Source organism: Hemicordylus capensis, chromosome 2 (assembly GCF_027244095.1).
Source record: "Hemicordylus capensis ecotype Gifberg chromosome 2, rHemCap1.1.pri, whole genome shotgun sequence".
NCBI classification, from domain to species: domain Eukaryota; kingdom Metazoa; phylum Chordata; class Lepidosauria; order Squamata; family Cordylidae; genus Hemicordylus; species Hemicordylus capensis.
Window position 1 is genome coordinate 249323421 of NC_069658.1, and position 23223 is coordinate 249346643.

General features: G+C 44.4%; 2 protein-coding genes across 10 annotated transcripts in view; one reads left to right on the top strand and one right to left on the bottom strand.

Annotated features, from left to right (window-relative positions):
- LOC128343108 (zinc finger protein OZF-like) overlaps positions 1–23223 on the bottom strand; it is a 39549-nt gene that overhangs the window by 6331 nt on the left and 9995 nt on the right. The window lies entirely within an intron of this gene.
- Positions 1592–21190, top strand: LOC128343054 (zinc finger protein 397-like). Of its 9 annotated transcripts, none has more exons than XM_053291498.1 (7): positions 1999–2080; positions 7009–7271; positions 9311–9362; positions 11068–12023; positions 14803–14944; positions 16248–16742; positions 18054–21190. In XM_053291498.1, the coding sequence occupies exons 4-7, from the start codon at positions 11226–11228 to the stop codon at positions 18704–18706; spliced, it is 2088 nt and encodes a 695-aa protein (XP_053147473.1). In that variant the 5' UTR covers positions 1999–2080; positions 7009–7271; positions 9311–9362; positions 11068–11225; the 3' UTR covers positions 18707–21190. The 9 variants fall into 9 exon arrangements, with proteins under 9 accessions (XP_053147471.1, XP_053147473.1, XP_053147474.1 ...); XM_053291499.1 differs by having other exon boundaries at positions 11120–12023; XM_053291502.1 differs by having other exon boundaries at positions 7009–7159.

Here is a 23223-nt window from a genome sequence, read left to right on the forward strand (position 1 = left end):
TTGAAAGAGAGAGAGAGAGAGAGAGAGAGAGAGAGAGAGAGAGAGAGAGAGAACCTATGTGCCACAACAGAACATCATCCTAAATTATTTTTTTAAAGGTTTTGTAAATTGTGGACGATGCAAGTCATTTAATGGTACTAGAGCAGGCCTGCTCAACTTGGGCCCTCCAGCTGTTAACTCCCATAATTCCCAGTGACAATGGCCAATAGCCAAGGATTATGGGAGCTGTAGGCCAACATCTGCAGAAGGGCCGAAGCTGAGCAGCCCTGTACTAGAGAAAGACATGCTGTTCTGGTAGCTCCAGGTCTTAACACTCACATCAGTTTTGGAGGATGAATACAACTGAAGGAAACCCGGGCGTGTGCATGGCTGGGAGAGTCCGTCATGTGACTTGCCTCTGGGGGGGCCCCCAAGGCAGTGGGCCCCCAGACAACTCTCTCCCCTTGCCCTGTTATAGTCACACCCGTTTAACTGGTTCCTTCCAAATGGCCATGGAATGCATTCATGGCCACTTGGAAATTCCGTGCATTCCTATGCATTTGGAAGGAACCAGTGCATTTCAATGGACATTCCCTGTCATTCAATCATTCTAGTATATTCACTGGAATTGGCATGATCCTTGACTTTTTGTAACAGAACCCCCAAATTATTGCATTTATCTAAGTTAGGGGTGTGGCATTGGGGTAGGTGTGACCATGGGGCATGACTGTAAGGGTGGGTGTGGCTCTGAGAGCCAGGCTGTCATGGAGAGTGCCTGCACTACTGGATTTGCAACAACTTCACTGCTTTACACACACACACACACACACACACACCACACACTCCTCCACTTTGGAGAGTCAATGCTGGCAGGGGTTTAGCAAGATTACAATCTTATTTGTTTATTATTTCTCTTTGTAAACCGCCCTGAGCCATTTTTGGAAGGGCGGTATAGAAATCAAATTACTATTATTATTATTATTATTATTATTATTATTATTATTATTATGGGCCCTGAGATAAAAAGTGAAGATGGGCTTCTGTTCACTGCCCCCACCTTCTTCTTCAGAGGGGAGAACAAAGACCAAGCAGGTGCCCTCACCTCAGAGATCCTGGCCAGGGACATTTGTCACCCCAAGAAGTATACTGGAATCAGGAGTCCATTTCTGAGTGTGATGTGTGTACTAGAATCAAGATGCACACAAGCAGGGAGATATAACTTCTAGAAACTTGAGAAAGGCATTGGGAAATCTGGTAATCTGTACCTTAACAACATGTTTTAAAGCACAATACCTGTCATAATAAGGCCAAAACAGGAAAATGATTTGGAAGATACTCCCTGCCCCTAAACTAGTCCACATTAAGAAAGGGGACATGCCCAGAGCGTGCCCTGATATCTAGCCCAAATGCCTGGCTGCATTGCTTTATTGGGAGGGAAGGAAGGTAGTTTGTCTAAACTGCCACTCTACATGTTAACCAACTACTAGTTTGAGCTAGTATCTAAATGTCTAACAAGTATGACAAGCATGTTGTGACCCGACACCTTTCTTGATGTTCACCTGAAAGTTTCTTCATTGCCTCTCTGTATAGCAGCTGGTGGTAGAGGTGTGGCTAGGAGTATGAACTGGAAAACCTCTGGTTCAAATGTCATATCCCATGGTAAATTCAGCAAGCTACTTTCTCTCAGCCTCAGTCCTAAAATCTGCAAAATGGGGATAAGGATGTTGTAAGCAGGGGCGTATCTAGGGGTAGGGCAGGCAGGGCACGTGCCCCGGGCGCCACTTGAAGGGGGGTGCAATTTCTTAAAATTAAAAAATAAAATAAAAAATGGCCGCCAAAAACAAAGTGGCCACCGTGCATGCTCAAATGGCCTCTATGAGGCCCTAGGCCATTTCAGGCCTTGCAGAGGCCATTTGAGCATGTGCAGTGGCCATTTTGTTTTCAGTGGCCATTTTTTTAAAAAAACAATTATTTTTTTAAAATGGCCACTGCACATGCTCAAATGGTTCCTGTGAGGCCCTAGAGGCCTGTGGAGGAAGGGGTAACCTTTGCAGACTCCCCCCCACCCACGGCCTATAGGAGCGCCCCGAAGGGGCTACAGGTAAAAAATATTTTTAAATTTTAATATAAGTCACTGTACACATATTCAGTTTGGCACTATGTACAGAGAATCAGGGCTTGTGAATACTGAGCTTAAGCTTATGATCTAGGATTGTATTCATTTGTTCTTACTTTGCTTCTTGTGATAAGTGTGTATGTATGTATTGGTTTATTTCGGCCCAAGGCCAGCATAAATACAGGAAAAAGAAGGGAAATAACAACAACTTGTGATAACTGAGTTAAATGTGATGTCTTAATAATATGGCTATTAATGGTGAGTTTGTCTTTGAATCAGTGTGAAATCCTTAGTATTAAGGCCCACTGGGAGTTTCTTGCTCTTGCTCTCATTTTAACTGTCTTTCTGAAATACTAGAATATATTCCAAGCAGTGACACAGTTTACTCTGCATATCCTTTAATTATTTTCAGAGTATCTGGGAAAAGTCAAATTCTCCATTTATTTTTAAAACTTATGTAATAGTGGTGCTACAATGCATAGAAGAGAATTAGACAGGCACTTCTGTTTAATTTTCCAAGTACACCTCCACATAGTATTTGGGTATTTCATGAGCCCCAGCATACTGAAATTTGTAGTTTTCAGCATTTTTGGGACTGGCTACATCCCCTGCTAAATAGTTTTTGAAATTTTAAAAGATTAATGAGCTTGACTTGTATTTTTGAGCTGATATTATGGTAAAGTTATCTGAAAGATGGGTGTCAGATATTTGGACAGGGGGCACAATTTTAGTGCTTGCCCTAGGCGCTATTTTCCCTAGATACGCCTCTGATTAGTACTATCTGCAAAAAATAGTACTAATTCTTACTTACAACATCCTGTCTTGAGGATCAAAATAATGAGGTTACTAAGGTGGTGGCGAATTTGTTCTATATTACTATTAGACTAAGATCTTGTTTAAGGTCTAATTCATAGGAGCTATTGTTTTGTCCTGATTATTATGTATTATATTACTGTTGGCATATTGTGTTTTTAATCTTGTTTTAATGTTTGTATGTTCTCTGTATGTCCTATGGCTGTAATGAATTGATTGATTGATTGATTGATTGATTGATTAGTATCTGCAAAAGACTCTCAACACCATCATGGGGTGTGCTTAAAATGTTAGACTAGGACCAGGAAGACCAGAGTTCAAATCCCCATATAGCCATGAAGCTCACTGGGTGATTCTGGGCCAATCATGTGTCTCTCAGCCTAACTTACCTCGCAGGGTTGTTGTGAGGATAAACATAACCATGCACACTGCTCTGGGATCTTTGGAGGTAGAGTGGGATATAAATGATTAAAAAACAAAACAAAATATAAGATTCTACAGAAATACATTATTGCTAACCGCTACAAGAGAGTGCAGATAGACACAGAGTCTCTGCACGTTCCCATTAAGGGGTGGGGGGCATTTGGGGGTGTTGAAACTGAGGGGCCACAAGGCATCCACAATTTTAATTCTTTACTGGCCTTCAGGAGAGCCCTTAAAACCTCTCTGTTTGGCCTGGCCTTCCAGGGTTTGTAAATAGTTGTAACTGGTTTTAATGTTGTAACCTGGTTTTCAGGGTTTTTTAATTGTTGTGATTGTTCACTTGCTGTTTTATGAGGATTTAATTGTTAATTGTTGTTTTATACTGTTTTATAATTTTTGCTTTTAATTGTTAACTGATCTTAATGGTTTTGTTTTAATTGTAAACCTCCCTGAGCCATTTTGGAAGGGCAGTATAAAAATCAAACAAACAAACAAACGTTTAGAAATGTCAGGTTTGGGGGAGGGAAATCTGGACCTCCCCCACCGCAGCCAAATGACACTCCCAAAGAAGCCCCAAACGCGCTCTGCCATCTCTGCTGCTGTTGGGCCTGGGCCTGGGCGGACGACTTGATCAGGACGGCGCTCTAAGGGTCGGAGGCCGGTGTCGGTGGTTGTGCCGCAGGGGCTGGGTCTTGGTTCCCGGGTCCCCAGCTGCAATTTATTGAAGTTGGGGGTGATGGGCGCTGTGATCTAGCAATAGCTGGAGAGACTCAGATGGGCCACCCCTGTTTTATTTGAGGCAAATGACCCTAAAAGTATTAGTGGTGTGTGCAGTTCACATAAGCAGGCAGACAGTTTCCAGTACAAGTTACAGGACGTGCTTTGAAGACATTAGCAGCTAAGCCCATCATGCGCAACTCTCTGACACAAGCTCCCCAGCAGCACTCCAGCAAATCCCACCCTCCTGAAAGATACTAGCTCAGAGGTGTCAGTAACAGTTAAATCCACTGAGTTTTGCTCTGATTCCTAGAGGGGCCCAGACATGTGAGGAAGGGGGATGTACCGCAAAGAGTTGCAGTTTCCATGGTTCTCTAGCGACACTTCCGATGTCCCAATTGCTGTTAATATAGGAGGAAATACAAGATAATTGAAGTAAAACATCAATTTAGACAAGGTAAGAAGCTCTGTTTCAGTGCCATGCATCATACCATTTCCCCCCGGCATGTGCTCTTAAATGCATGACAAGCAGAAATTCAACAGATGGAGGTGGGAGGATTAGACAGGCTTCACCTGTTGGTTTCTTTTCTATGCATCATCCAGATGCTGAAGTCACAGGAATTTTACAGGCTCTTATTCCTCACAGACAATTGAAAGCACAGTGTCCTCCACCCCAAACGGTAGAAAACAACCTGTGTAGGGTTGACATGACTTCTTTTTCTGGAGGGAGACAGGGCTCCTGGGTTTTCAAAGGCTGTGTGGCAGGCAGAAATTCAGTAAGTACATTCAGCAAGTGCAAGAACATTCAGCAAGTACAGTCGCTCCCCATCATAGCGTGACAGCAGCAGACACAAGAGGCAGGTTTTCAGTAAGTGCAGCTTTTCTCCACTGCTATAACTCTGTGGTGGGGTTGCCTCTGCCGAAGTTCTGTCTTTCCCCCACCATTATTGTAGTCCCAATACGATAGCCTTATTCAGACATTATGTTGTACCTGCATTTAGAAGTCTGTACACATGTATATGTTTTTGTGTGAATGACTGTACGTTTTAAAAGTGAACCTGGGTGCAGAATCCCCAAATGTGTGATACCGATAGAAAGTGTATTGCTGTACCTACGTTCAACATAACGCGTGATCAACTACCTGCATAAAAATGGTACCTGCATACATTGTACGCAGATTTTGCGAGTGTTGAACATAACATGTGAATAGGTCTGATGGCTGAAATGGAACCTCCATATTCAGAGGCAGTGTATCTCTGATTCCCAGTTCCTGGAGGGCAAACAATGTGTTGCCTTCATGCTCTGCTTGTGATGTTTCCCAGAGGCATCTGGCAGGCCGCCACTCTGGAAAACAGGATGCTGGACTAGATAGGCCTTGGCTCTGATCCAGCAAGGGTGGTCTTATGTTCTTAAGGTTGAAGCATAGTTCAATACACTCATGGTAGACTCTCATATAAAACTGCTTCGGTTCTGACAGCATAGACATGCACCACATTGTCGGAAGGTCCTGCTCAGAAGTCCTGTTTTCATGTCCATCCTCCTCTTTCTGCTGTCCTTTCAAGCACTCAATTGCAGTCTCTCTTTTGGATCTCTCTAGTCAATCACATGTTCTGGGTGGGGAATAGTCCTATTCAAAAACTGTTACGTGAGTGTTCAGATGTCTGTGCACTCATAAATACAGTATATTTTGTGTGAATGATCGTACCTGTGTTTCTTTAAAAAGTGAACCTGGGTACAAGTCCCTCAAATGCAGGAAGTGTACTGCTGTAGGCACATACATAGGAACATAGGAAGCTGCCTTATACCCAGTCAGACCATTGGTCCATCTAGTTCAGTATTGTCTAACACTGACTGGTAGCAGTTCTCCAAGGTTTCCGACAGCAGTCTTTCTCAGGCCTATCTGGAGATACTGCCAGAGATTGAACCTGAGACCTTCTGCATGCAAAACAGATTCTCTGTCGCTGAGCTATGGCCACATCTCTTGTGTTCAACATAACATTGTAAATCACTGTACCTGTGTACAGATCTGTACCTGTGCACACTGTATACTTGTTGCGCAACTATTGAGCATAACCTGTGAATAGGGCTAATGAAATGTTGCTTTCAGCTCCGACAGCTGGATTGAAGTTTGCTTGGACTGAGAGCAGCTCTGAGTTTCCAAACGGCTTTTTCTTTGTAACTCTGCTTTCTTGTTTATTTATTTGATTGACTGACTGACTGACTGATTGATTCAGAGGCAGGATGCCTCTGAGTACCAGTTGCAGGGGAGTAACAGCAGGAGAGAGGGCATGCCCTCAACTCCTGCCTCTGCCTGTGGCTTCCAGTGGCATCTGGTGGGCCACTGTGCGAAACAGGATGCTGGCCTAGATGGGCCTTGGGCCTGATCCAGCAGGGCTGTTCTTATGTTCTTATGATTGATTGACTGATTGATTTCTATACTGCCATTCCAAAAATGGCTCAGGGCGGTTTACACAGAGAAATAATAAATAAATAAGATGGATCCCTGTCCCCAAAGGGCTCACAGTCTAAAAAGAAACATAAGATAGACACCAGCAACAGTCACTGGAGGTACTGTGCTGGGGGTGGATAGGGCCAGGTACTCTCCCCCTGCTAAATAAAAAGAATCACCACGTTAAAAGGTGCTTCTTTGTCAAATCAAATCAAATCAATAACGTTAGCAGGGGTTATAATGCCAGAGTTGGATTTCTTTGCTGCCTCCCATACTTGATAACAACCTGTGGCTTGCTTTCTTTTCTGTTCCAGAGGCTACTGAGATAATCAAGCTCATCCAGTGAACAAAAGTAGTGGGGTGTGTGTGTGTGTGTGTGTGTGCGCGCGTGCGTCCATGTACGTGTGCATGTGTGTGTGTAGGAGGGGAGGAACAGAGAACATAATTATTTCAAAGCAATGCAATGAAGGAACCCTCTAACAACACACACCTCTATTGTTTAAATGTTTAGACATGGATTCCTATGCAGACGGACCACTTTTGCCCTGCAGATGGAGCATTCTAATGGGAACCAGAAATTAAGGCTCTTCGTTTTCCAGCACACCTCTTTGCTGTCAACAGACTAGAGAACCGGCTTCCTGGCTCCCTCTCCTTCACCCCTGGTGGGAAACTGGCTTTTGAATTTCTTTCTTTAGCATTAGGAGGAACTAGAGCGGCACTAGGTGCCAGTTCTCATGCCCAGGGGGATACTGCCCTATCAGGCCACAAGAAGAGGTGAGTTAAAGGGGCATTTTTAAGAGGGGGAGAGGCAGTTGCAGGGAAGATTTAGCAGCAGGAGAAGCGGTGGGTGGTTGGACTGGTGGTCCAGGGTTAGGAACATAGGAAGCTGCCATATATACTGAGTCAGACCATCGGTCTTTCTAGCTCAGTATTGTCTTCACAGACTGGCAGCAGCTTCTCCAAGGTTGCAGGCAGGAATCTCTCTCAGCCCGGTCTCGTAGGGAGGGAACTTGGAACCTAGATGCTTTTCCCAGAGTGGCGGCTCCATCCCCTGAGGGGAATATCTTACAGTGCTCACATTTCTAGTCTCCCTTTCAGATGCAACCAGGGCAGACCCTGCTTAGATAAGGGGACAAGTCATGCTCGCTACCACAAGACCAGCTCTCCTCTCCACCAGTTCTCCTCTCCGTTGCCAAGTGAGGGGAGAATAAGAAGGCAGCATGCTGTTCCAAGCAGAATTTTCTGCATTTTAAATCAGTTCAGACATGATGAAATGCAAGCGTTCTCAAACTTGGGTCCTCGGATGTTGTTGGACTACAGCTCCCATTATCTTTAGGTACAATGGCTTTTGGCATAGGGGGTTGCAGTCCAACAACTGGCCTTGTGGTAGCGAGCATGAATTGTCCCCTTTGTTAAGTAGGGTCTGCCCTGGTTTGCATTTGAATGGGAGACATGTGTGAGCACTGTAAGAGATTCCCCTTAGGGGATGGGGCCACCCTGGGAAGACCACCTGCCTGCTTGCATGCAGAAGGTTCCCAAGTTCCCTCCCTGGCATCTCCAAGATTGGGCTGAGAGAGACTCCTGCCTGCAAGCTTGGAGAAGCTGTTGTGACAATACTGAGCTAAACGGACCAATGGTCTGACTCGGTAATATATAAGGCAGCTTCCTATGTTCCTAACATCTGGGGACCCAAGTTTGAGAAGGGGAATTCTTATACAAAATCCGGCAGATATCCCAGTTCTATATGTATAAAGTTGCCAACTTTTGGACCACCCCACAGCTGTGCCTTTAACAGTGGCTTCAGCAGCAGCAATAAGCAGATGATCGTGTTGATCTCTATGTCCTGAAAAGCTGCCCACGTAGCTTATTGTTTTTCTTTTCTGATTTATTTCCTGGCCTTTTAATGTTACCCACAGGGCTGCTGTGTGTTCAATAATTGCACAGCAGATGAACCTGACATGGTTAAATGTCTGCTTGTCACATGGCTGTTAAAGGTGCAGGCAGCTAGCTTAAAGAAATACTGGCAACTTTGGATAAGTTTTAGAGGAAGGTTTGGCACTGAAAGGAGGATCTAATATCTGAGGGAATGTGTTTTGCTGTATAGTTCTGGGAAATGAGATTACATTCAGAGGCCTAATTATTACAGTTTCTGCCATTCTCAGAGGCCAAGTATTCTCAGAGGCCAAGAGGCCAGGGTCTGCCCTTTTTCAGTGGTGGCCTTGTTTGAATACAAATTGCTTCCCAACAGGAAGCTGCCACCTTCCATACTACATTATACTTAGGTTTTTCCTCACAAGCGCCCGCCGCCGCCGCCAAGCCAGGCCACTGACTGGCCGCCAGGCGCCAGCAAAGCAATGGGGGGGGGGCACGGGCAGCGCGGAAGGGACCGCTCGTGGGGGAGGGGGTGCCGACGCGCTCCCTTGACTGCTGCAGCGCTGCTGCACTGAGCAGGAAACATTTGTATTAACCAAAAAAAAATTAAAAAATTTTAAAAAAAAAATTTTGTCATGGCGGTGCCCCCCACGTGACCAGAAAAGATGGCGCCCAGGGCACGTGCCCCCCCTGCCCCCCCTATAGTTACGCCTCTGCCTTCCATGTAAGTGACCCTTTTATGACGGTAGTGAAGGCCTTGCTATTTCTCCAGGTTTTTGAACCTTGAGCTTAAGCTGCTGTTTTGTTTTTAATGAATTATGTAATTTTCTGTTGTTTATATTGTTAGAATCATTTTATTAGACCGTGAAATCTACTGGTAAAAAAAATGGAAGGATTAATAGCACTAATCTCTGTAAGGGTTTTTTTCTGCACAAACACAGGTCTGCAAATTATACCATAACCAGTGCTGGATTTTGGCAGAAGCTAAGGAAGGTACAGTTTTGGGCCTCATATTATGGGGGCCTCTGAATACAAAAAAATGACTAAATATCATATTTTAGAAAGAAAATGTTGCGACATAAAGGAGAAAGAAAAACAGACATTATTCTTCTGATAAGGCAAAATTATATTTATATGGCTACACATTTATTTATCATATTGAGTTTTTAAATCTGTGCAGGAATAACTGTTAAGTTATATTAACATTTTATTAGACCAGAGCCCAGTTTAGACCAACACCCGTCATCACGGTACATACAGGCAGTGTTAGCCTCTTCAAGGGGGGATGAGTGATTTGCTGGGGTGGGACTCCGAACCTGTTTTGTAGTGCTATGGGGCTATTTAGGCTCGACATAGCTTAGGGCCTCAGCATATCATAATCCATCGATGACCATAACTCTTTTTTTCCCCAGACTTTAGTCCCCAGATGCTGTTGGACTACAACTCCCCATATCCCCATCCACAATGGCCTCTGTCTATGTGCAGTGATGGGAGTTGCAGTCCATTATTATGTACTGCCCTGAGCCATTTTAGGAAGGGCGGTACATAAATCAAACAAACAACATCAACATCTGGGGACCCAAATTTGAGAACCTATGTCCTAGCTATGCTTTTTTATCTTTGTAAATCCACAGATTATAGCCTTATTCAAACATTATGTTGGACATGCCTACAGGTGCCCTGAGCAGTGTTGTGCTGGAGGGGTGGGATACCAAAATTTTAAATAATAATAAATAACAATTCAGATGTCTGTACACACGTACATGATTTTGTGTGAATGGTTGTACTGTACTTGCATTTATTTTAAACGTGCACCTGGGTACAGAGACCATCTCAAATGCAGGGTAAAGATAGGAAGGATATTAGTGTACATGCATTCCACATAATGTGTGAATCACTGTGCATGTGCACAGAGCTGTACATGGATATACTGCATACGGATGGTACGTGTGCTGAAAATTGCGTGAGAACAGGGCTCATAACATAACATAACATACAAATATTTATATACTGCTTTTCGACAAAAGTTTCCAAAGCAGTTTACACAGAAAAAACAATAATAAAGTAATAAGATGGATCCCTGTCCCCAAAGGGCTCACAGTCTAAAAAGAAACAAAGTAGACGCCAGCAGCAGCCACTGGTGGGATGCTGTGCTGGGGCTAGATAGGGCAAGTTGCTCTCCCCCTGCTAAATAATAAGAGAATCACCATTTTGAAAGATGGCTCTTTGCTCAGTTAGCAAATAAGTTATAATAATCAGTTATAATAATATGCACTCTTTATGCAGTGGGAAATAGTTGGTGTACATGCCATGTCTCCCAACTTCCCACTCCTACTCACCCTTCTGCAGTGTGGTATAAATATTATTATTACTACAAAAACTTTATTAATAATAAAACAGGATTGTTGTAAGGATTCCTTAAATAACCTATATGAACCACTTTGCACTCTGGAAAAGCACTCTGTAAGTTTATAAACAAAGAACTTCCTCTTGGAACTGTACCGATCAAAGTGTGGAATAGGGAAATCTTCTGTTCAAATGCTCCTTTGCATCAAAATTTCCCTGCACTTGGAAAGCTAGCATATCAGGAAACTCCAAACTTTTTATGATGGCAGGAAGAACAGCTTCTTAACTAAGAGGAAATGTTCCCTTCTGACTATTCTCTCCTATATCGCTTTCTCTCCCCCACCCCCCTCAGAAAAATCCAATTTCTCTCACTGGGAACCCCTCTGCCTCCTGCTCTTTCCTAGAGGATCATCAGTTCGCAAGATAGACCAGGACAGACAGTGTGGAGTAACTTGACTTGAAAAAAGGCCGTCACAGGCTGGATGTTACTTGTGGTATTCGAACTGAGTGATGGAGACCTTGAGCGTGGAGGTGAACATGTCTGTGGAGGAGGGGGCAGCAACACCCCCAGAGCTGAAAAAGGCAGAACAGAACATGCCCAGCTGCAGATTGTGGGCAGACCTGGAGGGAGCAAAATCCCCACAGGTTGTACATGTAGGGAGTATGGAGGAGTTACAGATGGTGGCATCTTCAGAATGTATTAAAAAGGAGCCAGAGGAAGAGCTTCAAGAGCTCTGGGAAGCTCAGTGGCAGGAATTCCTGAGGACACTTCAGGCCCCTTACTCAGGACTGGCAAACCCACAGATGTCCAAGGAACCCACACCGTGGGAGGATGCTAAGACTTTTCTGGCCTCCTTTGAGCAAGTGGCCTCAGCATGTTGGTGGCCTCGGGACAAGTGGGTGGCCCTCCTCCTGCCAGCCCTCAGTGGAGAGGCCAAGCAGGCCTTCAGCAGCCTCAGTGCCCGCGACAGGGGAGACTTCGGGAAGGTGAAGGCCGCCATCTTGCAAGGGGAGGCCCTCATGAGGGAGAGGCAGCGCCAGCACTTCCGGCAGTTCTGCTACCAAGAAGTGGAGGGTCCAAGAGCGGTTTATGGTAGACTCCGGGAACTTTGCTGCCAGTGGCTAAAAGCAGAGAGACACACGAAAGATGAGATTCTGGAGCTGCTGATTCTGGAGCAGTTCCTGACTGTCTTACCTCAGGAAATGCAGAGCTGGGTCAGGAATGGTGGCCCAGAAACCTGCTCTCAGGCCGTGGTCTTGGCAGAAGATTTCCTCTTGAAGCAGGGCACCGTGAAATGGGAAGGAGAGGTGAGAATATTTGAAGTGGGTAGGTCAAATGGGACCAGTTCTTCCTTCATCGGGGTCAGAAGGTAGATTCTCACAACCATTGCACCCCACCCCCAACTTTTGCACTCCTTGAGTTGTGGGGAAATCTGCATTGCTAGGTCAGGGCTTGACCTGCATGTGCACGCACTCACAAGTTTTTTAATGTCCCCTCAGTTAATTCCAGATCCCACTCAGGTTGAATCAGGAAGGCCCCACTCTGAATGCATGTGTGCACACATTGCCTTGATACTGCCACCCAGGAAAAAACTCATTCCGCACACAGATGAAAAAAATTAGAAAGAACATTGGCCTAGAGACTAGGATATTCAGAGACAGAGTTTTTAACTCTTAATAACATCTTTATTTATCCCAGACAACCCTATTTCTGTTTTTTAGTAAAGGGGATAAAGAGAAGGTCATTTACCCTCCATCTCCACAATGTCCGTCACCAAATAAAGATGTGGACAAGATTCTTGGAGGTGTTTAGCCTACCACCTGTCCTCTGGATCCATGCCCCAAATCGCTTATAGTAGGGGAGCTGTTAGAGATGGCCTAGTTGACATCATAAATGCCTCACTGGGGGAGGGCAGGATGCCTCCATGTTTGAAGGAGGCAATTGTGAGGCCTTTACTTCAGAAACTTTACTAGAGCCCTCAGTGATGGATAATTACAGGCTGATCTCCAACCTCCCTTGGTTAGGCAAGGTGATTGAGAGGGTGGTGGCTGATCAACTCCAGGTAGTTTTGGAGCACACTGATAACCTAGACCCATTTCAAACTGGCTTTAGAGCAGGTTTGAGACAGCCTTGATCGGCCTGATGGATGATCTATACCAAGGAAGGAATCGACAGTGTGACTCTGCTGGTTCTCTTGCATCTCTCTGTGGATTTGTTACCATTGACCATGGCATCCTTCTGAATCATCTCAGGGATTTGGGAATTTGGGGTAGTGCTTTGCAGTGGTTCCATTCCTATCTGTCAGGCAGATTTCAGATGGTGTCACCTGGGGATAATTACTCTGTGAAATGAGAGCTATTGTATGGTGTCCCTGATGGTTTTTAACGTCTACATGAAACCACTGAATGAGATCATCAGGAGATTTGGAGCAGGGTATTATCAATATGCTGATGAGACACAAATCTATTTCTCCATCACATCATCATCAGGAAATGGCATGGCTCCCCTAAATGCCTGCCTCAGGCAGTCTGGAGATGGATGAGGGATATAAATTGAAGCTAGATCCAAACAAGACAGAGGGACTAATGATGAGGGGTCATAATGATGAGGCTGAGCCAGCATAGTGTAGTGGTTAGAGTGCTGGACTAGGACTAGGGAGACCTGAGTTCAAATCCCCATTCAGCCATGAAACTAGCTGGGTGACTCTGGGCCAGTCACTTCTCTCTCAGCCTAACCTACTTCACAGGGTTGTTGTGAGGAGAAACTGAAGTATGTAGTACACCACTCTGGGCTCCTTGAAGGAAGAGTGGGATATAAAAAATGTAAAATAAATAAAAAATAAAAAATAATTCAAGGGATGTGATAGAACTTCCTGTTCTGTATGGGGTTGCACTCCTCCTAAAGGAACAGGTATGTAGCTTGGGAGTGCTTCTGGACCCAGGCCTCATGCTGGTGTCTCAAGTGGAGGCTCTGGTCAGGCTCTGGTTTCTATCAACTTTGGTTGGTACAACAGCTGTGTCCAGTCCTTGAAGATAATGATATCAAAACTGTGGTATGCTCACTGGTAATGAGCTGTATTGCAATGAGCTGTATGTGGGGCTGCCTTTGCATGTCCATCGGAAACTTCAGTTAGTTCAAAATGCAGCAGCCTGATTGGCCTCCGGGGTTTCTCGGAAATATCATAGTATGCCTGTTTTAAAACAGCTGCACTAGCTGCCGATATATTTCTGGGCAAAATACAAAGTGCTGGTAATTACCTTTAAAGCCCTAAATGACTTAGGATCGAGTTACCTGGGAGAGTGCCTTCTTCAGTATGATCCCCACAGCACTTTAAGGTCATCGAGAGAGGTCTGTCTCCGGCTGCTGCCAGCTTGTCTGACAGCGACTTGGGATCAGGCCTTCTCTGTAGCTGCTCGTGAGTTCTGGAATGTGCTCCCTATGGATATTAGAGGTGTAAAAGTTTTAGCGGCCATTAAAAGAGCCCTAAAAACATATCTTTTTAGCCTGGCCTTTAGTGATGACTGAAATGATTTTAAATTGGTTTGAATTTTGTTTGACTGAGTTATTGATTTCTTTTTAAAATCTATTTTTATATTTGTGAACTGCCTAGAGCTATCTGGGTGAGGCGGTATAAAAATAAAATAAATAAAATAAAATAAATCTGGTAATTTGGTCAAGTCTCCATTGTCTGGCTCCTACATTTTTGGGCTGGCTCCTAAATCCAAAGAAAATGTGTCAAGGCCTGTGCGAGGTTGTTTGAAGGGAGCCAATGGGCAAACATCTCAGTTGCCACCACCGTTTCAACCTAGATGCATATAGGTTGTCCCGAGTAAAGCTGGATGGTCTAAAGCAGGGATTCTCAACGTTGAGTCCTCAGATGTTATTGGACTTCAACTCCCATAATCCCCAGCCAAAGGCCACTGGGGCTGGTGATTATGGGAGCTGAAGTCCAATAGCATCTGGGGACCCAACGTTGAGAAGCCCTGTTCTAAAGACATCTTGAGGTGTGGATTATCAGTTTGGAAAGAGTACCATGTATCAGCAAGGGTGGGAGCACTGCTTGCCCTGACTGATTATCTTATCCAGTTTCAGGTGTCGCAGACTGTGGGGATGGTGGCAGCAGCTATGAGTTCCTCCAAGGCAGGCCAGCTTCTGTCATCAAGCACATGGGAAAGGCAGCTCTTCACGGAGGCCAAGCAGGAGAGGAAAGGAGGTGCAGACTCTCTGGGTAAGGATTCATTGCACCAGAATTACTGGGTCGTATGGAATTTTAATTCTCCATTATTTAAATTATTTAAAATTATTATTTAAAATTCTCCAGTTTTAAAATTAGTCTTGTTTCTTCTCGGCCATTAAGAATGTATTCCCCTCCCTTTTCCCTCTGGTGCTTTCCATTGTTTACACTGATCTCATTTCCAGTGAATGCAATCACTTGTGTTCCTGTTCTTCTTAGTCCTGTATTGCAGGATGGCCAACCTGAGGTGCGTAGCTATTAGACTACAACTCCTATGCCCAGCCACAGTGGCCAATAGTAAGGGATGATGGGTGTTGAAGTCTGGCAACAGCTGCAGGTCCTCAGGTTGGCCAACCCTCCTGTACTGTCTTTGTCATAAGAACATAAGAACAGCCCTTCTGGATCGGACCCTAGCCCCATCTAGTCCAGCATCCTGTCTTGCACAGTGGCCCACCAGATGCCTCTGAGAATCCCACAGGCAAGAGGTGAGGGCATGCCCTCTCTTCTGAGCTGCTCCCCTGCAATTGATATTTGGAGGCACCTTGCCTGAGGTTGGAGGTATCCTATAGCCATCAGACTAGTAGCCATTGATAGATCTGTCCTCTGTGAATTTGTCTAAGCCACTTTAAAAACCATCCAGGTTGGTGGCCATCATCACCACATCCTGTGGCAGAGAATTCCATAGGCTAATTATGCGCTGAGTGAAAAATTGCTTCCTTTTGTTGATTCTAAATTGCTTCCTTTTGTTGATTCTAAATTTCCTGGCCATCAGTTTCATGAGATGACTGCTGGTCCTGGTATTGTGAGTGAGGGAGAAAAATTCCTATTCATTCTCTCCGCACTAGGCTTTATTGTCCACCATGAGTAGAAAAATTTAGTACAGTTGGATACAAAGAAAATTTACTGCACATAGGAGGGTTTTTTTGGGTAAGAGTCACCATGTCAAAAGAAGAGGAAATTAGGCTCCATTAGTCATACTTAGAACTACTTGTTGTTTTCTTTTCAAACGATGGTGGGTGTGTTATTCTGTTGGGCAATCTTTTAATCTTGCTTTTTCTATTGATCTACTGTCTTATGCTGGGTATTTTTTTGATGTTTAAATATAATGGCTTACATACCTCACAGCTGTTTGCAAGGATGTAAAAAACAGCTCCCCACACAGCTGCATAGGCACGTTTGTTCCACTCCTATGAACTCCTCCTGCACAGTCACAGGCTGTTCAGATACTTCCACTGGGAACATGAAGTGTGAGGGGATAGAAAAGGCGAGGATATGACGCTCTTGCTTGTTCCTGCAGGGGATGGGAAGGTACATGAGAATGAGATGGAGGATCTTCATCCGGAAAGTTCTGAGCAGGTGGCACCAAAAGAGGAGACAGTGGAAAGAGGCGACATCTTCCAGTATTATGAGGAGGCAACCAGTCTTCGGGCTCAGCAAAGATCAGAGAAGAAACCAGGAAAGGATCCGGGGAAGAGTGCAGCTGGAACTCTTTCCTATTGGGAAAGTGGCTCTCAGAGGGAAGGTACCACAGCTCAGCAGAAGAAGTCCCTGCAGGGCGAAGGAGAAATACCATGTAGGGACCCCAGAGGACACTCCAGGTGGCACTCAGGCCATCAGATAACCCACACTCTCAAGAAACCACAGGCATCACTGTATCGAGAGGAAACTCCCAGCAAATGCCTTGTGGCAAATGAAAGGAATCAATTGGGAGAGAAACCATATCAATGCTCCTATTGTGGGAGAAGCTTCTACCATAGCTCAGGCCTTACAGCACACGAGAGAATCCACACAGGTGAGAAACTGTGCAAATATCAGGCCCCCACTCAGTGCTGAGCTGTGTGTGTTGAACAAGATAATTTATGGTATTTCTGGAGATAAGAGAGGGAGGCTGCTTTGCAGGAGGGCCCAGCGGTTGAAGCACTGAGTCTGTAGATTGGCCTGTAAAAGTTCTTATTTTCAATCCTCAGCATTTCTAGTTAAAACAGGGCTTCTCCAACTTGGGTTCCCAAATGATGTTGGACTACAATTCCCAACATGTCCAGCCACAATGCCCCTGAGTTAAAAGGATCTTGAGTAGCAGAGCTGAAAAAGACCCCTGCCTGAGAGCCATTGCCACCCAAAGTAGACAGTGCTGACTAGATAGATCAATATCAGTCCTGTTTGAAGGAGGGCTCCACACTCAGTGGCAGAGACCTGGAATGCATGGTCCCAGGTTCAGCCTCCAGCTTCTCCTTCTCAAGAATGTTGCCAGCTGGAATAGCTTTGGGTGGCAGGCTGGCAGGATCATCTTCTCCTTCTCCTTCTCTTTAAACTAGAACTCTGAGGTCAAGCAATTAGATCTAGGTACAGAATAGTGGTTCAGGGAGTGGTCCAAGATATTTTGCTGTCTGAGGTGAAGAACAATATGGCACCACTCCACCCCTTGTGCAGGTGGGTGATGAGCACACTTTTTGAATTCTAGTGCCATAAGTACTTGAATTTTCCCATGCAATCCAGTAGGGGTTGTTGATAACCCTGTATCCATAAAAACTGCATTTTAAAACAATATTACGAGGGAAGGCTGGATAAAACACCATAGTGGACATTTATCCTTACTAAGGTTGAACCTCGTCTGGAATATGGAGTTGCAGAATGCTGAACACAAATTTTTATGTCTTTTTTCCTTCTCAAATGGGGTATGATCCACCCCAATTCCGACCACGTTTTGTTAACCAAGTTAACAAACTTGGTTTGGCTCTACAAACAGTCACCAAATCTAAGTTTGTTTTGCCATATCATGTTTTGTTCCAGTTCGATCTTTTCCTTACCTCTCATGATCTAGGCTCACCGCTCTCTATGAGAGAGCCCTGCAAGGGTGATGTTACCGAAACAAATCAAGATCAAACCATGATTGTAAGTTCAGACATAATGTGAGACCATGGTTAGGACAAGCCAACCAACTGCAGACTTTTGCTTCAGACTGTGGTTTGACTGTCCGAAATAAAACAAGTTTGTCAACTCGTCTGGATTCAGACATACAAACAAATCAGAGTTAGATTAAATAAACCAGGGTTCTATGTGATGTCTAAACATACTCTTAAGTTTCTCTGTTTTATTCATGCAGGAGTGCTTGAGAAGGAGGGGTATAACCTTCAGCAGGAAAGACTGGAACAACTGGAGCTAAGAGATGCATCACTGAGACAAGGCGAGATTTCTTGGTATTATGAAGAGGGGACGAGGGTTGGTGGTCAGCAGGGAAGCAAGCCAGAGAAGAGAGTGGATGGAGTTCTCCCCAGTCGGGTCAGTAACTCTGGGTGGGAGGAGAGCAAAGCCCACCAGAGACTCCACCACTGCCACTGTGGCAGGAGCTTTAAGCACCGCTGTAACCTCAAAGCGCATGAGCGAACCCACACAGGTGAGAAACCACACAAGTGTTCAGATTGTGGGAGAAGTTTCGGGAAGCGTTCAACACTCCGGGCACACGTGCGGACTCACACAGGAGAGAAACCATATATGTGCTCGACCTGTGGAAAAAGGTTCACCACAAGATCAGGCCTCCTGACGCACGAGCGGATTCACACTGGAGAAAAACCCTACAAGTGTTCAGACTGTGGGAGAAGCTTCATCCAGAAGTCATGTCTCCTGGCCCACGAGATAAGTCACAAGGGAGAGAAGTCATATACATGCTCCGACTGTGGGAAAAACTTTGGGCATAGCTCAGGCCTTCGGGTACATAGGAGAATTCATTCAGGAGGGAGAACTGTGGAAAAGCTCTGACTGTGAAGAAACCTCCAAACAAATCCACAGAGGCCAGGAACCTGATAAAAGCTTGGAATGTTACCTGCAAGTTACAAGTTGTAGCAGAATCATATGTTGTAACTCTTGCTGGACTGTACCCACTGCAAATGGGGTATATCTGCACATTTGAACTATTCCCCCTAGAAAACCTCTCTGCCCATAGAGAAGTAGCGTGTCGGAGTTTTAGCATAGCCTTTTTCTTTACATGCTATCTTTCTATGTGGAAAAGGGACTCCTCCCACCCCCATTTTTTCTTAAGCATCTCAGAGAGAAATCAAACATCTGTAACCCAGCAAGAGCAGTCCAACACAATCCTACTGATAGGCTTCCACTTAAAAACAGTGTGTTCGAAGCTGCAAACATTCATGCAAGAGAGAGAGAAAACCCTAAAATGTGTTTAAGGAGAAAAAGAAATCACTGTGAAAGCTTGCTCTTGGGGCCAATCTATATGTCACATAACATGTATTTTGGTATAGTGTGTGTCATTAAAAGCTTAAATAGCAGCTGCAGAGGGGTGAAATCAGGATCAAGACTGCAGCTTTTGTGTGGGGTGGCATTTAACACTTTCCTTTGCTTCATGATCACAATGAAAATCCCCACCACCACCACCACCACCTGAAATTTCTATTAGTAACAAGAGGGAAACTTCCACTGACTCTGCCCTGATCATACACGTGGACACCCTAGAACTATAGAACTAGTATGGTGTGGTGCAAGGAGGGGCATTAGGTAGCTCAGGAGCTACTGGTAGTTTCCGGGCTTCTCTGAAGTAGCTCTCTGGGAATTTGGGCTTGCTTTCTCCCTCCCTCCCTCCCTTCCCTTCCAGGCTGGCTGGCTGGCTGGCTGAGTACACAGTCATGCTCGTTTTTAATCTCTCTCTTCAAGTGATCAGGGTTGCTTTTACTTTTTCTCCCATTCGTTCTGTCCAGTTTTTAATCCCACAAAGCTGCCTTTGTTGCTCCTTTCCTGTCCTGCAACAACATTCCCTGGGAATTCAGGGGTTTTGGTATTAAAATCCCATTTTTTGTTGATGTAAATTTTAGGATCGATATACTTTATTACTTTATGACCCAACAACACAGAAGAAAAAACAGTACAAATCACAGTAAAGATAATGCAAGTAATACAAAATATGTTAGGGTCTTCATAATACCAATAACTCAGACCAGCTCAGACCTAATCTTACATTTGGCTGCACAGAATTTGGCCACACACATTGTTATGGGTACACAACAATCAGCTAGTAAAAAGGATGCATACCTATTATCTGTTCTAACAGAGATATTTAATAAGAGTGGGGGGGATAAGGGAGATACAAATATCCCTATAAAATGAACAATATAAAAGGATGTGCGTCACCGTCTCAATATGACCACAAGGACAGATCCAGCCACATCTGGCCACAAGGACAGATCCGGTGAGTGATAGGGATTTTGTGATACCTACCCTTCAATACAGCCAATGGCAGTGCATTAAAGCGTGCAAGGGAGCAGGCCTTTCTCTGGGATAGAGTAGTTAAACTCATTAAGTAATGGGCTGGTTTAGGGTAGTTTGTAAAATTACCAAGGAAGTTTCTTGCAGAGATTCATGCCAAATTGCTTTGCTTTTCAATGTCTGCTATATATTGTTTTATAAGCCCTTTGGCAGCATTAGGACCCAGAGGCATTAAAAATTGAGGAGAGAATCTGTGCTTGCCTAGCATAGTTTACACCAACTAGATTCAGCCGTCATTTAGTATAAGCTGCCATTCTGTGACTGTCTTCACCTCTCCAAGCTGCCATTTTGTGACTGGTTCTGCTTCCCAAAGCTACAATTTTTTAATTGATTCTAACTCCTCTTGCTGCTATTTTGTATTGGTAGTTCTCAGAAGCCTTAAGTCTGCCTACCTGTGGTCAGACTAGGACCTGGAAGAGCTGGGTATGAATCCCCACTCAGCCATAGCATTCACTGGGTAACCTTGGCCAGTTGTTCTCTTGTGGCCTAACCTACCTCACAGGGTTGTTGTGAGGCTCAAATGTGTAGGGCAGAACCATGCTCATTAGGGTGGGATATAAATATAATAATTAAATACATAATTTGGCCCTCCATAATCATAAAATGCATCCTAGAAAGACTCTGACAGAAATGTGAGCCAGAACTCCCAGCCAACCAATCTAGCTGCTGAAAAGTGTCATGTTATTATTTATTTATTCACTTTAATTCAGTGTTGCCATTGAAGGGTCTTTGTCTCAGCAGAACTGCTTATATTCTGAACATTTTGCAACATTATGTTGACCTCTCTCTCTCTCTCATATGGTCTAGACTAGAGCTAGAAAAAGTGTTTGGCTTTATTTGAATGGTCATATAGTGAATCGCATAGGCTCTTTTGAGCTCATTGATATGTGTCCTCATATCTATTTATTTTGTTAGACTGTCCCTATTTATATTGTAAACACTAATAAATTATTGTTTTTAAAAAATTAAGATCTTTGGAACATGAGACCCAACAATGTAATAAATCCAGCAAGCTGTACTGTGACTCTGTTGCAAAGAAAGACAGACTTTAGTTAGGGTACACAGGAACATAGGAAGCTGCCTTTATGTTTTTGCCTCGTTTGTGCACAAATATTGGAGGTTTCCTGCATCTAGGGATATCCCTCAATAAGTGCCAATGCTTTTAATTTATACATTCAGTATGGTTAGAATGTGTCCCAAAAGTTTAGACAGGTGTTTCCCAGCCTCAGAGGGTACCAGGGATTGAACCTGGGAACTTCTGTATACAAAGCAAATGTTCTACTGCTAAGTGAAGTCCTAGGTCAGACAATTGGTCCGTCTAGCCCAGTATTGTCTACTCTGACTGACAGCATCTCACCAAGGTCTTGGGCAGAGAAAACTCTGACTGGCAATAGCTTGCGAAGACCTCAATCAGAGAAAACTTCCCATCACTTACCAACTGAGATCCTTGGTAGCTGGAGATAGAACCAGAGATTTTCTGCATGGAAAGCATGTGCTCTATCACTGGGCTATGACCCCTCCCTCCCCAAAAGTACAGACCTCTTCTCCCAACATGCAAGGGGATGTCTGCATTGGGGGGGGCGAAATAGGGGGCAGAGGAAAAGCAAAGTTAATTTTTGGAGGTGGGGAAAAACTGAAAATGTTTTGACAAAGTAATTGTAGGAGGTCCAGCAGTTGCGGGAAGGAGAATAAACTGCAGCATTGATGTGAATTAAGTTCGTCCCTGGGTCCGCCTTTTTGCCAATCAAACAGACACAGTGGGAATCTCTTTTGAGGCAATTTATTGCACTGCAGTTGCAACAGGTATCAGTGGGCTTTACGCTCTCAAACTGATTACAGTTTGGTTACAGGTGCATCTTACATTTATACAAACAATCTGAATGATGCTGACACCCTAAACATAGTATACGTGGCAATAAAATGGTGGACTAAGTATCTAGTACGCATGCGAATGATTCATTGTTCATCTGGTGATTACTCCTTATTTGGTTACATCCTGTTTTCTAAACTGTCAGCAAAGAACAGCGAGAGTCCTGTGAGAACCAAGTTTCTTAGATACAATTTAGTGGAGAGAGATAATGACGTTGATCATGTGAGGCCGTGATGTCCCTGAGCTGGCCTGAGCTGGGCTGGGGTTACTTTAAGTTAGAGTGAGGTATTCTAAGTAAAATGGAGTTACTTTGGTTTTCTAAAACACATCAGCATGAGGTGGAGTGCTAAGCTCCCCCACCCCCGTGTTTGTCCTGGAATATGAACCCAGGCACTCTTGCACTCAAAGCAATTTTTTTTTAATCACACCCCTAAACCAGCAAGCCGTACACTTGCCATGCTGAAGGTCCCATCTCCATTTTAAAAGGATCTTAGGGAACAGAGCTGAGACAGATCTGCTGCTACCAATCGAAGCAGACAGTACTCAAGCTAGATAGATCAATTGGTCTTCACATGATACTGCTTCTCATATGACACTGCTTCTCAGTTTCTGGACATAGCATATTCTCTGCAGGTGTGTGTGTGTGTGTGTGTGTGTGTGTGTGTGTGTGTGTGTGTGAGAGAGAGAGAGAGAGAGAGAGAGAGAGAGAGAGATGTGACAGTCTCCATGCTTGTGTCACACTCTTTTCTTCCCACCATGAACGAATCCTGGTTCCATCATCATCATTTTTTATTCGATTTGGTGATTGCAAGTCCTAAGAAGTACATATGAAACTAAGTGGTGCAGCAGGGAAATGCTTGACTAACAAGCAGAAGGTTGCCGGTTCAAATCCCCAATGGTACTATATCGGGCAGCAGCGATATAGGAAGATGCTGAAAGGCATCATATCATACTGCAGGGGAGATGGCAATGATAAACCCCTCCTGTATTCTACCAAAGAAAACCACAGGGCGCTGTGGTCACCAGGAGTCGAAATCGACTTGACAGCACACTTTACCTTTCATACGAATAATCCATGCACTCAGCTCAGTATTGTCTATCCCAGGGGTTCCCAGCTCAGGGGAACCAATGC